We start from the raw sequence: 12,141 nt of genomic DNA on the forward strand, positions 1-12,141 counted from the left end.
CCAACACTGCACTGGAGCGAGACAAGTGACTGCCCTTCCTTTTGTTTCCCTCAATGTAAGGATGAGCTGGGCTCAGGCGAGCCCTTGGCGAGGAAGCTACAGGCGAGTGAGTGAACATTGGCCAGGAAGGGTTAAATTAGACAGCGCCTACAACTCTGAACACCTCGCTACACGTTTTGGCACTATTTTCTTACTTTCCAGTTTTCATCCTAGAGGTCTTCTCTCTGTGAAGGCTGTTGCATTTTGTGCATAAAGAAATGCCCGAGGCAGTCGTGGCACCTCTAGTTGCAGTCTCTTTTCAAAATCTCCAAGATCTTTCTTCCGAGAGCCGACTTCCACTGATGGACAAAACTTTTCATGTTGACGATGAGTCTGCCTGTGCGGACGTCCTCGTGTCCTGCCACGAGGTACTCCAAGCCTGCAAACCAGCAAAGCAGTCAGGGACTGTGCTTAAGAGGACTATTGACACTGCAAAGTCAGCCTGGATATCCAGTCTCATGTGAAAAAGCACTTATACGAAGAAATATTTATACATATTGATTCTTTCATATATGTGTATACCTATACCTTTATCTATATCCATGGAAAAATGACCCCTGTGGTGCATCTGTCAGAGTGATGCAGTAGACAATCTTTGATTTTTTTAGCTTCTAAATATAAATGAAAGCTGAACTCTAGGGGCTGCGCTACAGGTTTTTAATACCCCGTTTGGGAACTGCTGTTACCTTTGTTTGGCAACCACCTGCCTCACCCCTCCCTGAACACACCTGGGCCTGGAAATTGGGCAGTTCAGTGCATTCCAGTAACGACAGTGCAGGATGGCCCAGTGCTGGTGTCTTGCTCAAAACAGCTGGTGCCCCCTTGCAGGCAAAGGCACACCAGACCCAATAGTAGATTTGCCAGCACAAGCACCCTAGAAGAGCCTGAGAGGGTGGCAGCCAGACCGAGAAGAGCTGCATTAACTTCTGCCTTCAGCAGATGTTTTAAAGATCTGACAGCAACATCTGGTGCAGCCTCCTTGCCTGGTGTCCAGAAGCTGCCAGAAAGGGCTGTAGTGTGGCCCCACTGTGCCCTGCTGCAGGACTCAACTAGGTGTCCAGGTCTGTGCCTGGCTTTCGGGGCACAACTCAATTTAATGCTTGAAGCCAGGCAATAATTGCTAAGCAGGGGAACAAGGTGAAGCCTTTGGTTTGAATTAGCTGAAGAAACATTGCCACAGATCCCAAGAGCCTAAATGGGCTGCGAATATGCTGTAATCTGGGATAACAAGGAGGATAATTCCTCCCACGGCAGGAAGAGCTCCCTGCCAGGGCCAGCATCTTGCTGCAGCAAGCATGAGACCCCCCTGTACACTGTCCTCCTTGTACTGGTCTGGGGTACAAACTAGCCTGGAGGAGCTGGGTCTCCCCCAGTGCTCTTAGTCACCCAGCTCCATCCTGGCCACAGCAGGGAGTCTGCTCATGTTTTCTTGGGTTTTCCTTTTGTAGTTCAGAAAAAAGGGAGAGTGTCCCCTAGTTAAAGGTCAAGCATGTTTTTGTTTAATTCAATACAATTTGTTATCTACTTCATCGAGTTTTTGGGCACACACATCCTCTCTTCTGCCAAGTAAACACAGGATATGTGTATGGCAGTATCACCCTTTACAAGACATTAATTTTGGCTACGTCAATCCTGCTGTTATAATTTTTCAAGGCTCCTAAATCTATCTCCCTTGAGAGAGAAATGTGGCTCGCACCCTCAGAGACCAAGCAAATATTGCTGTGGTTGCTGACTCAGTAGGGCTTTCTAGATTTTCAACCAGACATTACAGAAGTGTAAAAATAAAAGAAATCAAACAACGGAGATGCCACAAGCCTGGACTTGAGGCTGTGAGTTCTGCGCTGCTTCACTGGCAGGCAGCTCTCTGCTTATTTGTGTCTGTGCTTGGCAGAGTCAAGGAGGGGACAGCTGAGACCTTTAAATCTTTCAGCTCAGTGTTGCCCCAGAAGTCCAGCCTGCCTTTGTGGGTGTGTGTGGAGGGGAAGGTGTGCAACAGTAGCGAATATCCCCTCATAGGAACTTAAGCACATTTATCATCTGAAAACAGGTCATGGAGATTTGATAAATGCTTGGAGTTTTTATTTCTTGGTAAAGCCTTTAAGAGCCTACCCTCCTTTTGGTATCACTTTAGCACCGTGAAACAGAAAAAAAAAAATACGTCTTTCTTTTATTTTTATCTTTGATCTCCTCCGTGTTTTTGGGAGATGCAATTTTCATTATGGCTGTATGTCAGGAAATTGTTTTATGTCAACTTGACTTTTTATCTGATTGTTGTGGGTCTATTAATTTGGAGGTCAGAAGCTCTTACTCTGAGAGAGGGTTAAATCTGCTAATATGGTATTGCCAACCATTCAGAAATGAATGATAGTTAAAGAAAACCATGAGATTTTAAAAAATATCTGAGATCTTTTTTTCCCCTTTGAAACGATTGAATCTTCAACATGCAGTCGGTTTACCTTCTCAAGCTTGCCATTAGGACCAAACTTCACAACTACTTTGTAACATGAAAGCTGAGATTAATTGATATTCATGGGACTCCAGCAGCTGCATTTCAAGACAATACCAAGCTTTGCAGTGTAAATCATGAGAGCTGGCAAGGGAGTAACACCTGATGTGTCAGACGCCTGGATTGTCCCTAAAGACAATTGCACCTCCACCCTATTGCTGGTGTTCAAGCAATCGTCATCGATTCTGTGATTACTGCTGTCTTTTCCTCTGTTGGGGAAAACCAGTGAAGCTCCCCTGAAGTTAGTGGAGTGGCAAAGCTGGGGGTCAGGTGTGGGACTGCTCTGCAGGCTCAGTGTCTGACAGCTTCCACAGCATTACTTCAAGTTCATATTAAGGTAGCCGCATCTGGGCTTTACTTGCTTGCTTTTGCATTGCATATGGAAAAATAAAACACAGCTGTATCTATTTAATTATAGATTTATAGTGTTTTACCAATATCCAAAGTCTTACTGCACTTAAAGTCCTGCCTAACTCTGCTGACTCATCTGACCCTTGCACCTGACAACTCTTCCTGACTACCTGCTTTCAAAGCCAAAGACAGTCACGCCGGTGGAGATGAAAGAAGACTGCAAACACCTCATCAATGAATAACCTTTCTGCGTGACCCAGCCTTGCAGACAGTCCTTTCCCCCAAAGTTCCTAGAGCTGCACATGTAAGGGATGTCTCAGCTCTGAAGTCGATGTTTGGATCGGTGATTTCCAAGTGATGTGTGCGCCTTAAGGAAAGAAAACCCTTTATCTGAATTAGTTGGTAACTGTTGGTTTATCTCGCAGTTGTAAAGAAAGGTGTGTCAGCTGGAGCTTAGTTTTCCTCTATTGAAGACAACCCTGAGTCTGTCTCTCCTCATCCATACTGGAGACTGCATGCACTATTTAGCCACCACTGCTTATACTCAATTTCAGTGAAAGAAGATGAGAAAAAAACGTGAAGCCAAAGCTCTCCTCTCATTGCATACCAGAATGTCTTCCGATTCTTGTAGGAGCAAATTACTGTTACTTAGAGACATCTTCCCTTGAGTTTAGATTAGAACTTCAGTACAGTATCATGGTTCAAATTAGATTTAAATGTGTTTTTATGGATTCAAATTAGTATTAGTTTTGAAAAGATATGTCAAGGAGCCGTGGCGTGATGTGCACCTCCCTCCCTCTGAGAGCAGACTGAGACTGGTAAAGCTGTAAGACTGTCATTATGCTTCATAAAGAGAATCGTATGTTTGAAAGTCTATAGACTGAACAAAGTTTTTCTCTACAAAATTAAAATTTGATGGAGATTGCTATTGGAATCCAAATGATGTAACAGCCACTGACTTTTAATCAACACTGGGCTGCAATCTCAGCTCATTGGCATGAGAGGACAGAGGGGTGGGAATGAAATCTGTGTAAATGTGGCTCAGGGAGACAAACCTACCAGGATTGAGGATGGGACAAGTGCAGCCTCTGTTAGTCCAGGATTCAGGGTAGAGCGTCCTCTTGCCCCGGAGGATCTTCAGCTTTGTAGATTTCAAGACTTTCTTGATCTTCACAATGACTTCTGCGTGGGAGCCTTTGTCATGAGCCGACAAGATCTTCGTCTTGATCACTGGGAAGACATGAATTCAAAACCAGGAATATATGAACTACTTACAGTCCTGTCTTTTTTTTTTTTTTTTTTTTGGTCTATTGAAGGTGTCTGGATAACCAGTGAGAACAATTACTTCGTTACAGTGGAGTTAGCCCAGTGCTCCTTGCTGGGGAGCCCAGGGTCTGCGCAGCTGCCGGCAGAGCACATATGTCCCCATACCTGTGGGCAGCAATGCTGCCAGTTGGTTTGGCCACGGCCCCTGGACCTGCCACACAGGCAGCGGTAGAGGTCTAATGACCCAATTTTCAAAACTTGTGAGGGCCCCATTTTCCCTCAGAGATCAGCAAAGACCTCGGCTTCCTTAGCATTTTTGGAAATCAAGTGGAAAGCCTTTCTTTCAGGGAGGGACCTGGAAGCTTTGCTGGCCTTGGCCTGGGCAGGCCAGGTAGCAGGCAGGGTCGTGAGGGGCTGCCTGCATCCTACCCTGGTGAGCACTCCTGCTGTCGGTCCTCCCACTGTGCGGAACCATCACATCCAAATGCAATGGTGGAGACTGAGAATTGGTGGGGACCGAGGCAAATCGTGGAGTTATTTTGAGCTCACAGATACCCATAGGCACACTCCTGCCTCCTGGTACCCCACCTGCTGAGCCCCTGCACTGTGGAGGCTTAGGGCTCAGGTCCCACGCATGAGCCTCCCCCTGACCATGCCGATACCTATGGTGGTAGGTATCACTGATACCTATGGTGGTAGGTATCACTGTATAGTGGCGCTTTATTCAGTGCTGCACATTAGGAAGCGCAGGGAATCCTCTCCTCCTCCTGTACGGCCTCCTGAAGCTCACAATGAGCACTGTAACTCATCTATCTCTCCAGTTTAGCTGACACCTTTGCATGTTGAGTGATGAAAGGGTGGGAAGCCCGAGTGCACTTTAGATAAGATTTATGAACTTGAGGTTTTTGTAACATTTTTTTTTCCAATTTCTTATCTTTTGCAAGATTAAACACGGTCACTATCGCAGCCAGGGAGCAAAGCAAAGCAGAATCAGATTTTTTTTCCTAATATCGCTAAGCCAGGGCTATATTTCAACAGCTGGCGGCCCCTTGAACTTCCCTTTGTAGGTTGCTCTGCAGCCCGCGCAGGTAGGGGTTATCTCTCTGTGCGTTTTCGACTTCAGTGCGAGACAAAACAGGTGCAAGAGACCCCTGAAAGACTGTGAAGGAAGGGAGTGCTCACAGAGCATTCTTTGCTCTGCTGCGGTATGAAGGAGGCGGTTCGCTGGCACACACCGGAGATGTCTTGGGAAACAAAGTGCCTCCTCTCATTCATTTAAATCCAATAGAGATATAGACAATATACATCACCCCATTGCAACAGTTGAACTTTGTTGACAGGGGGAAGCTCCCAGTAGCTGCCAGAGCCGTTTTCTCTGTGCAGTGGCTTGTGTGGTGATCACTGTCCCTCCTTACATTCAAGGTGATTCAGATATAGTGATTTCTAGACTGTTCTTGGGGAGCCTGGTCTACAGACAGAGTTTGAGTGACCCATTTTGGTAACAGTGCTTTCCAGTCTGTCTCAGACCTAGACAACCTCTTAGGGGCCCCTCCTGCTATTGTCCTCCCATGATTTTGGCACAAGAGTATTTTGGTAGCAAGAGAAGTGAGTAACAGAGCAAGATGCTTCACTCGCCTTGACTTGGCACCACGATATCCACACGTTTTGGAAAGGTCAAAGATCTGCCCCCAGACTAAGTAGCCCATGAGTTGGCAGGGACAGAGCAGTGCACCCAGCAGCACCTCTCATGCTTCACACTCTTGCACTGCCTGGCAGCACCTCCCTTTACCTCCCCGCCACCTCACCCGCAACTCACCGTAGGTGTACTTCATCCCGCAGAAGACCTTGGGATTCCCTAAAACTTGCTCTTTACATTCGCATTTACCTGGGGACAGAGAAGGAAGCAAATGGCTGTGGATTATACTTAGAAGACAGGAGCCTTTGCAGCAGAGCCTGGGACCTGCCAGAGGTTTTCACGTGGTCCACAAGTTCCATGCAGAAAAAGCCTTATTTTCAGATGCAGGCTGAATATGCAATCTTAGTCCAAGGGCAATTATTCCTTGTTTACAATTTGATGAGAAAGGAAATAAAGGCCTTATTATTTTGCCTCGGGATGCAAATAACACGCATGTCTTTCCCTGTGGTATTTTCCACATTGTAATGTACCAGACAAAATTTTAAAAGGAAACGTTGCAGAGGTTAAGGCAGATTAATGACTTCCGCGATCTTAGAACAAAGAATAACACGATATACTTATTTACGTTTAAAATGAAGCTGCCCAGACAAACGACGGAGCTTTCCCCTCAATTAACTCAATTATTGTATCTTTGAGATTTTATCATGCCGCCTTCTGAAAACGCAGGAAACCACGCTTGCCTGCTTGCATGCAGCGATTACAAGCGTGGACAGCCGGACGCTGCGCCACGGGGACAAACTGCCTCGCAGCAACCTCACGCAGCGCCCGCCTCCTCCAGACTGGGGGGGAAATAACTTCCCCAGCTGAATCCGTAGCTGAAACGCTAGGTAGTCTCGAATTGCATCGTAAGCTGCGATTGATGCCAAAATTGTTGTGGGTATCGGGGAAATAAATTGTTATTTGGAAATTTCCAATTCCCTGTCTGTAAAGTGGCAAAAATCACCCTCTAAATAACATTGCTGGTTTGTCCAACATGTGGTAGTTCTAGTGAATACAAAGACATGTTTAAAACATGATGGACAAAATAAAGAGAGTTTTCAGCTTCAAAATTCAGAGCTGGGGCTACAAATCCAGGCAGGCAACTCTTGCCTTACTGACAGCTAAATGCTGGGTGCAGGCTTTCAGTGTGGAGCATCTGCCTAAAGGGTCTGCATGTCCTCACACTGAGGGGACAAGCCATCAGGGTAAAAGCCATCAGGCTCCTCCAGCTCATGGAAGAGAAGGAGGTGGTCGCACAGGACATTAACAGGGAAACATCCATCCACTTCTGCAACTGCCAGGGCACTATTTACAATTACTATCCGGGCTGGCTGTTGGCAGGTGGGATGGGGCAGGGAAACACACGCAAAGCCAAAGTCCTACCAGAGTGCCGGAGCGCCGAGAAGCCCTGCTCATCCTCCCAGTCCCAGGTGGGCTCGCTCTCGTTGAGCACCGCCTGGAAAGGAGGTGCTTCATGGTGCCAGGTCATGTCCGAGCTGTTGGGAGGAAAGGAAGATGGTCAGCCTTCCTTCTAGAGCCAGTGGAAAGCAGGGCCACTACCAACCCGTCCTCTGGATGCAACATGACTGCTCATCTTGGTGGTTTTAAACACAAGGGGCAGCTTTGGAAAGTAAACAGGTTGAGTGTCGTCAGTGGGTCATGAATCCATTTTGGGTTTAAAATGCATTACTGGGATTTATATACTCTAAATATCTTCAGTGTGGTTAAAAAAAAAGCAACATATAAGATCTGGAGAGTGAGGTATTACTAAAATGCACTGTCTTCTGAAAGTCAAAGCCTGACTCTAAGTCTAGCACAGTTAATGCAAGCCGTGTTGCAACAGAATAACATTAACCCTTTGGTCTCCTCTTGCTCAGATCCCCCCAAGTCTCACATTTTGCTCATGGAGAGGAAGCACTAGTGAAGGTTATGGCAAATACCCCATGCATTAACACCAGCACTGAGAGCCAATAATCCAGCCTTGCTGGTGCCCTGCCACCGGTGTGCCAGGCAGCCAGGTGAACTGCAGCCTCAGCTCCCACTCCATCCCTAATTCCTGACCATATCAAACCCCAAACGTTTTATATAATGAATATTTTTCTGACCGCATGGCATGTGTTAATCAAGTCGGAGCAGTGCCTTCCCTGGGACAGAGGAAGGGGGGGGATTGCTGAGGCTGGAGGAGGGTGGCCGAGACCCCCCGAACTGACCTGCTGCTGCGGCAGTCGCCGGTGTGGGGGTCACAGCTGCGGGCGCAGTCGCAGGGGCGGCAGCCGTAGGCACCGAAGCCCCAGTAGCCGGGGAGGCAGCGGTCGCAGTGGGGCCCCCCCACGCCGGGCTTGCAGGGGCAGTCGCCGGTGCTGGGGTCGCAGAAGGTGCGAGGGCCCAGGGGGAGCATGGCTGATCCCAGGGGGTGGCAGGAGCAGGCTGCGGGGGAAGAGAGAGCGTCTGTGAGTGCAAAAGCTCTGTGGGACGAAGGCACAGGAGATGCCTGAGGAACCACCACTCTGCCTAGGGACAAGGATGCATCTGGGCTTTTTTTTCCTCTCACCTGGATGAATCTGACCGGAGTCTCCCTTTAGAAACTGTATGACTTTTAACTTCTGTGAGGTATCTTAATTAGTCGACCTACCCTGGTTTCACGTTCTGTTTTGCCTAACAGGCCTCTATTACTTTCCTTGTAGTATCCGGACTCCAGTCCAGCCAAGCACCCAGGGATGTGCCCGGCTGACAATGACGTTTAAGCAGCCGTGGGTGCTTCCTTGCAAAAGTGAATCAGAGCATAATTGCTTCCTAAAGTAATTACAACTGTCTTGCATCCAGGAGGTTAAAACCCCCCCTCAGAATGGTCATTTTAATTAAAGTGGAGCCTGAGCAAAAAGTACCCCTCTGTCTCCGTCTCATGTTCTTTTAAAGCCATCATTTGAAAACATAAAAGAATGAAGACACTGACTACTTGCTTTCGCAGATATGCCAGGACATGGGTTTGCAGAGTGCATGCAAAAAGGCTGACTGCTCTTTTTAGCTCCCCCACAGCCCCTTGCAGCAGAACAATGCACTGGAAGTGTACCGGGACACACTGGGAGAAATGGCCATTCTCACAAATCAGAAAAGATGTCTTAAAATAGGTGGTGTGATGTTTTTCTTGTCTACTTCTTAGGACTTTTCTTCCTCATAAATGTAATTTATGTCTGTTGCAAGATGACAATCTTTTTTCCCCCAAAGATGTTAATCTTTTTGACGATCAGAAGTACAGTTATCAAAAGTGGGAGCCAAACCTGACCATTTGGCCTGGCCAGCAGACAATGTGGTGCCTCACAGGACCAGTAGCTAGGTGACTTGTGCTCTCCTTCCCTCAAGATCTGGTTCTCTGACTAGGACGTGTTATGGTCAGCCTTGTGCACAATGGCAAAAAATTCCTTGCCGAAAGACTTTTGTCTAAAATTCAATTTACATAAAAATGTAAAATTTCTGCAAAAATATCATTTGGAGGGAAAATTTTCACCAAATTTTAATACAAATATTTTTATTTTGCAACTGTGAAGGCAATAAAGCAGAAAAGCCACTGCATGCAACACAATCTTTCTTTCTTTTAAAATTCTTATTACTGCACACATATATTTAATTTTGGTCTGATAGCATTTTTGTGGTTTCAGGGATTCAACATACCTGGAGTGCTGTTTCAAAATATTAAAGGATAGGTTAATATTGGCAGTTAACTTAGAGGCGACTACGATTCCAAAATCTTTGCCAAAGTAATCCTCAAATTTCCCCCACCCTTTCCATTCCCAAGCAAATATAATTATATAAAATTAAAAGATTAGAAAGCCTCTCCACAAACTGCATAACTAGCTGCAGGCAGTGAACTCTGGTACCTTTAATAGCATAGTTTTCAACAGTGCTCCCCGAGACTCGCATACCTTTCTCCTGAAGTCTGTGAAGTGTTTTACACCTGACACATGTAGCCAAATGCTCTCTTTTCCTACTAGATGTGGTGGGTATTTCTGGCATTCCTCAGCCCCTTCAGGGGAAATATCAAGCACTTAAAGCTCTTCTAGTCTCCTGCAGTCAGTGAGCTAAACCCACTGTTCAGAGAGATTTCGTCCTGTTTCGATTGAGTTTCAGCTGAGTTTTACATCCAACCTTAATTGGGGTTGAGACACAATTTTCACACAATCTTTTTCCTAAGGGAAAATTTAATGGCAGTGGTAACACTTTGGTGAGGCAAGAGCAGTAAATTTGCAAAGGCTGTTATGAAGAAAGATGCAGCAAGCTCCTAGGCAATTAAAATGGCAATTAGAAATGATAATGTAGTTGGCTATACTTTTTAATAAAAGCTGCAGAGAGATGTGTTGTAAAGGTTGATCAATTCTACTAGGGCTGCACACCCACCTTTGTGGACTCCGTCCTTCCTGACTGCTCCCCTAGGAGCTACCAAGGCGCCAACCTGCTTTCCACTGGTGGCTGGCAAATTCAAGCTTTTTAGTTTTGCATCTTGGATGGAGGCCCAAGATGACACTAAGTGCTATTAATCTGGATGCTTTGGGTGGCAATTTACAACATGGTAAACATTTGTGACATGCCGCAGTGGGAATGTGCTGAGCAATGCAGAGATATAAAAGTGCAGCCCATCACCATGCACCAAGCACAGAAATGAGACTCTAGAGCTCAAATGAGAGCATGTTGCACTGACTTTGTAGGAAATGCATGAAAACCATTCTATGATTCTATAAAATCGGACCAAGTGCTTCCATAATATGGCAGTGACAGGAAGGAAAGGACTGCAGGATTGATTATACAACATTTGGCAGCTGCAGCCACTGCTCCCTCATGGGATGCTGGGCTGTGTGTTGGTTTTAGACCACATTTTTCTCCTTCCGACCAATCTGCACCTTGCTGCAGCGCAGATAGTAGGAGACCCACTCCCAGGAAGGTGAGAGGAGCAGCTGAGCAGCCAACAAAGCAGCTACAGACAATGTTGGGTGGTACTTTGCGGTGGACATATAAGCGCAGAGCATGAGACTCTCAATGCGAGGCTTCGGGACAGTGCCTGTCACATGTGCCATGGCCACCTCACCAGGGAAGCTGGGGGCCAAATTTCCAAGGCCAAAGGAGCTCCAGTGAGAGAAAGGCTGGCTGGGCACCACTAGCCTAGAGCAAGAGAAACCTTCCACAACCTTGATCTTTCTGCTTTCTTTTTGATTTGCAAGTAGCATTGTTAAAATGCCAATTTACCACCCTGCACTACATACCTAGCAATATTTTGCACGTGACTTCCACACACATGTGAATTAGCAGCCGCGTGTCCCGGCATCGCATGTGCTGATTGCGATCAAAACCCAGTGAATGAGACTCCAGCAGAGCTGGATTCCCCCACCTTGGTTTGGCGATATTGTTGTGGTTTCTTCAGCTGCCAGCTAACCTTTGGAAATGACAAATATTTACCCTCAAAAACCTACAGTTGAAAAGCAAAAATAAACTCGGCAATTATAAACCCCGATTTATTGTGTGCAATTATACTGTAGCTGAGGCTTAAAAATTCATGCGGGGTGTAAAGAAAAGGACTGATAGGTATGGTGGGGGGAAAGAGTCATCAGATTGCTGTTTTAAATGGCAGAACGTCTCGTTTTATCGGGTACACACCTACTCCTGAGCAAATATTATATATACTCTTCGCCTACAAGAATCTTTAAAGTATTCTCAAAGATAATGGCTTAACAACTCCTTTATTTACTTTGACCTTGGTATTTTTAAATTTTCAATGCTACCCCGCGCTTGAGCAATAACGGTGCCTCGAGCCGGAAGCAAGCAGGCAACTCCATGGCCTTCCCAGAAAGAACAACAGAGAATCACGCACGTCCCTTGTTATTGCAGACCATGGCACGGTCCTTGGAAATGTGCCAGGCATATAGGCTGTAATCGGTCTCATATAATTTAATTTAACAGTCATTAGTCATTTGCAAGCTGCTGGGCTCCCTTGTGAGATGCCAGGTCCCTGGGTGCAGGGAGCAGCCCTGGCAGCAGGAGACCAGAAGGGAAACAGTGATGGGGTCTTAGGGAGGAGAGCATCAGTGAGGGTCTGAAACGCTCCGAGAGACATAATCTGTGTGTTTGTAGCAATAGGGTGTCTGAAAGGAAAGCATCCAGATAACCCTTACATTTTTGTGGAACCTAGTTTATGCTGGGGAAAGTTGTCTTCCCGAGATGCTTGAGTGCTTCATGCTCTGTAATTCATAAATACAAAAAAACCCAAAACAAAACAAAAAGAGTAACAAGGTAGATGTACCTAATGCAGAAGGTAAAT

At 46.3% G+C, this 12,141-nt stretch overlaps 1 protein-coding gene across 2 annotated transcripts in view; it reads right to left on the bottom strand.

Moving 5' to 3' along the window:
• Positions 1-281: 281 nt before the first annotated feature.
• Positions 282-12,141, bottom strand: part of NTN4 (netrin 4) — a 48,679-nt gene continuing 36,819 nt past the window's right edge. For both annotated transcript variants that reach the window (XM_086610135.1, XM_086610133.1), the window contains exons 6-10: positions 8,048-8,264; positions 7,221-7,333; positions 5,979-6,047; positions 3,956-4,126; positions 282-418 (exon numbers count right to left, since the gene is read on the bottom strand). In XM_086610135.1, coding sequence (XP_086466261.1) covers positions 282-418; positions 3,956-4,126; positions 5,979-6,047; positions 7,221-7,333; positions 8,048-8,264 — 707 coding nt within the window. The remainder of the gene's footprint in view (positions 419-3,955; positions 4,127-5,978; positions 6,048-7,220; positions 7,334-8,047; positions 8,265-12,141) is intronic.

This window comes from Tauraco erythrolophus, chromosome 4 (genome assembly GCF_009769465.1).
Source record: "Tauraco erythrolophus isolate bTauEry1 chromosome 4, bTauEry1.pri, whole genome shotgun sequence".
NCBI classification, from domain to species: domain Eukaryota; kingdom Metazoa; phylum Chordata; class Aves; order Musophagiformes; family Musophagidae; genus Tauraco; species Tauraco erythrolophus.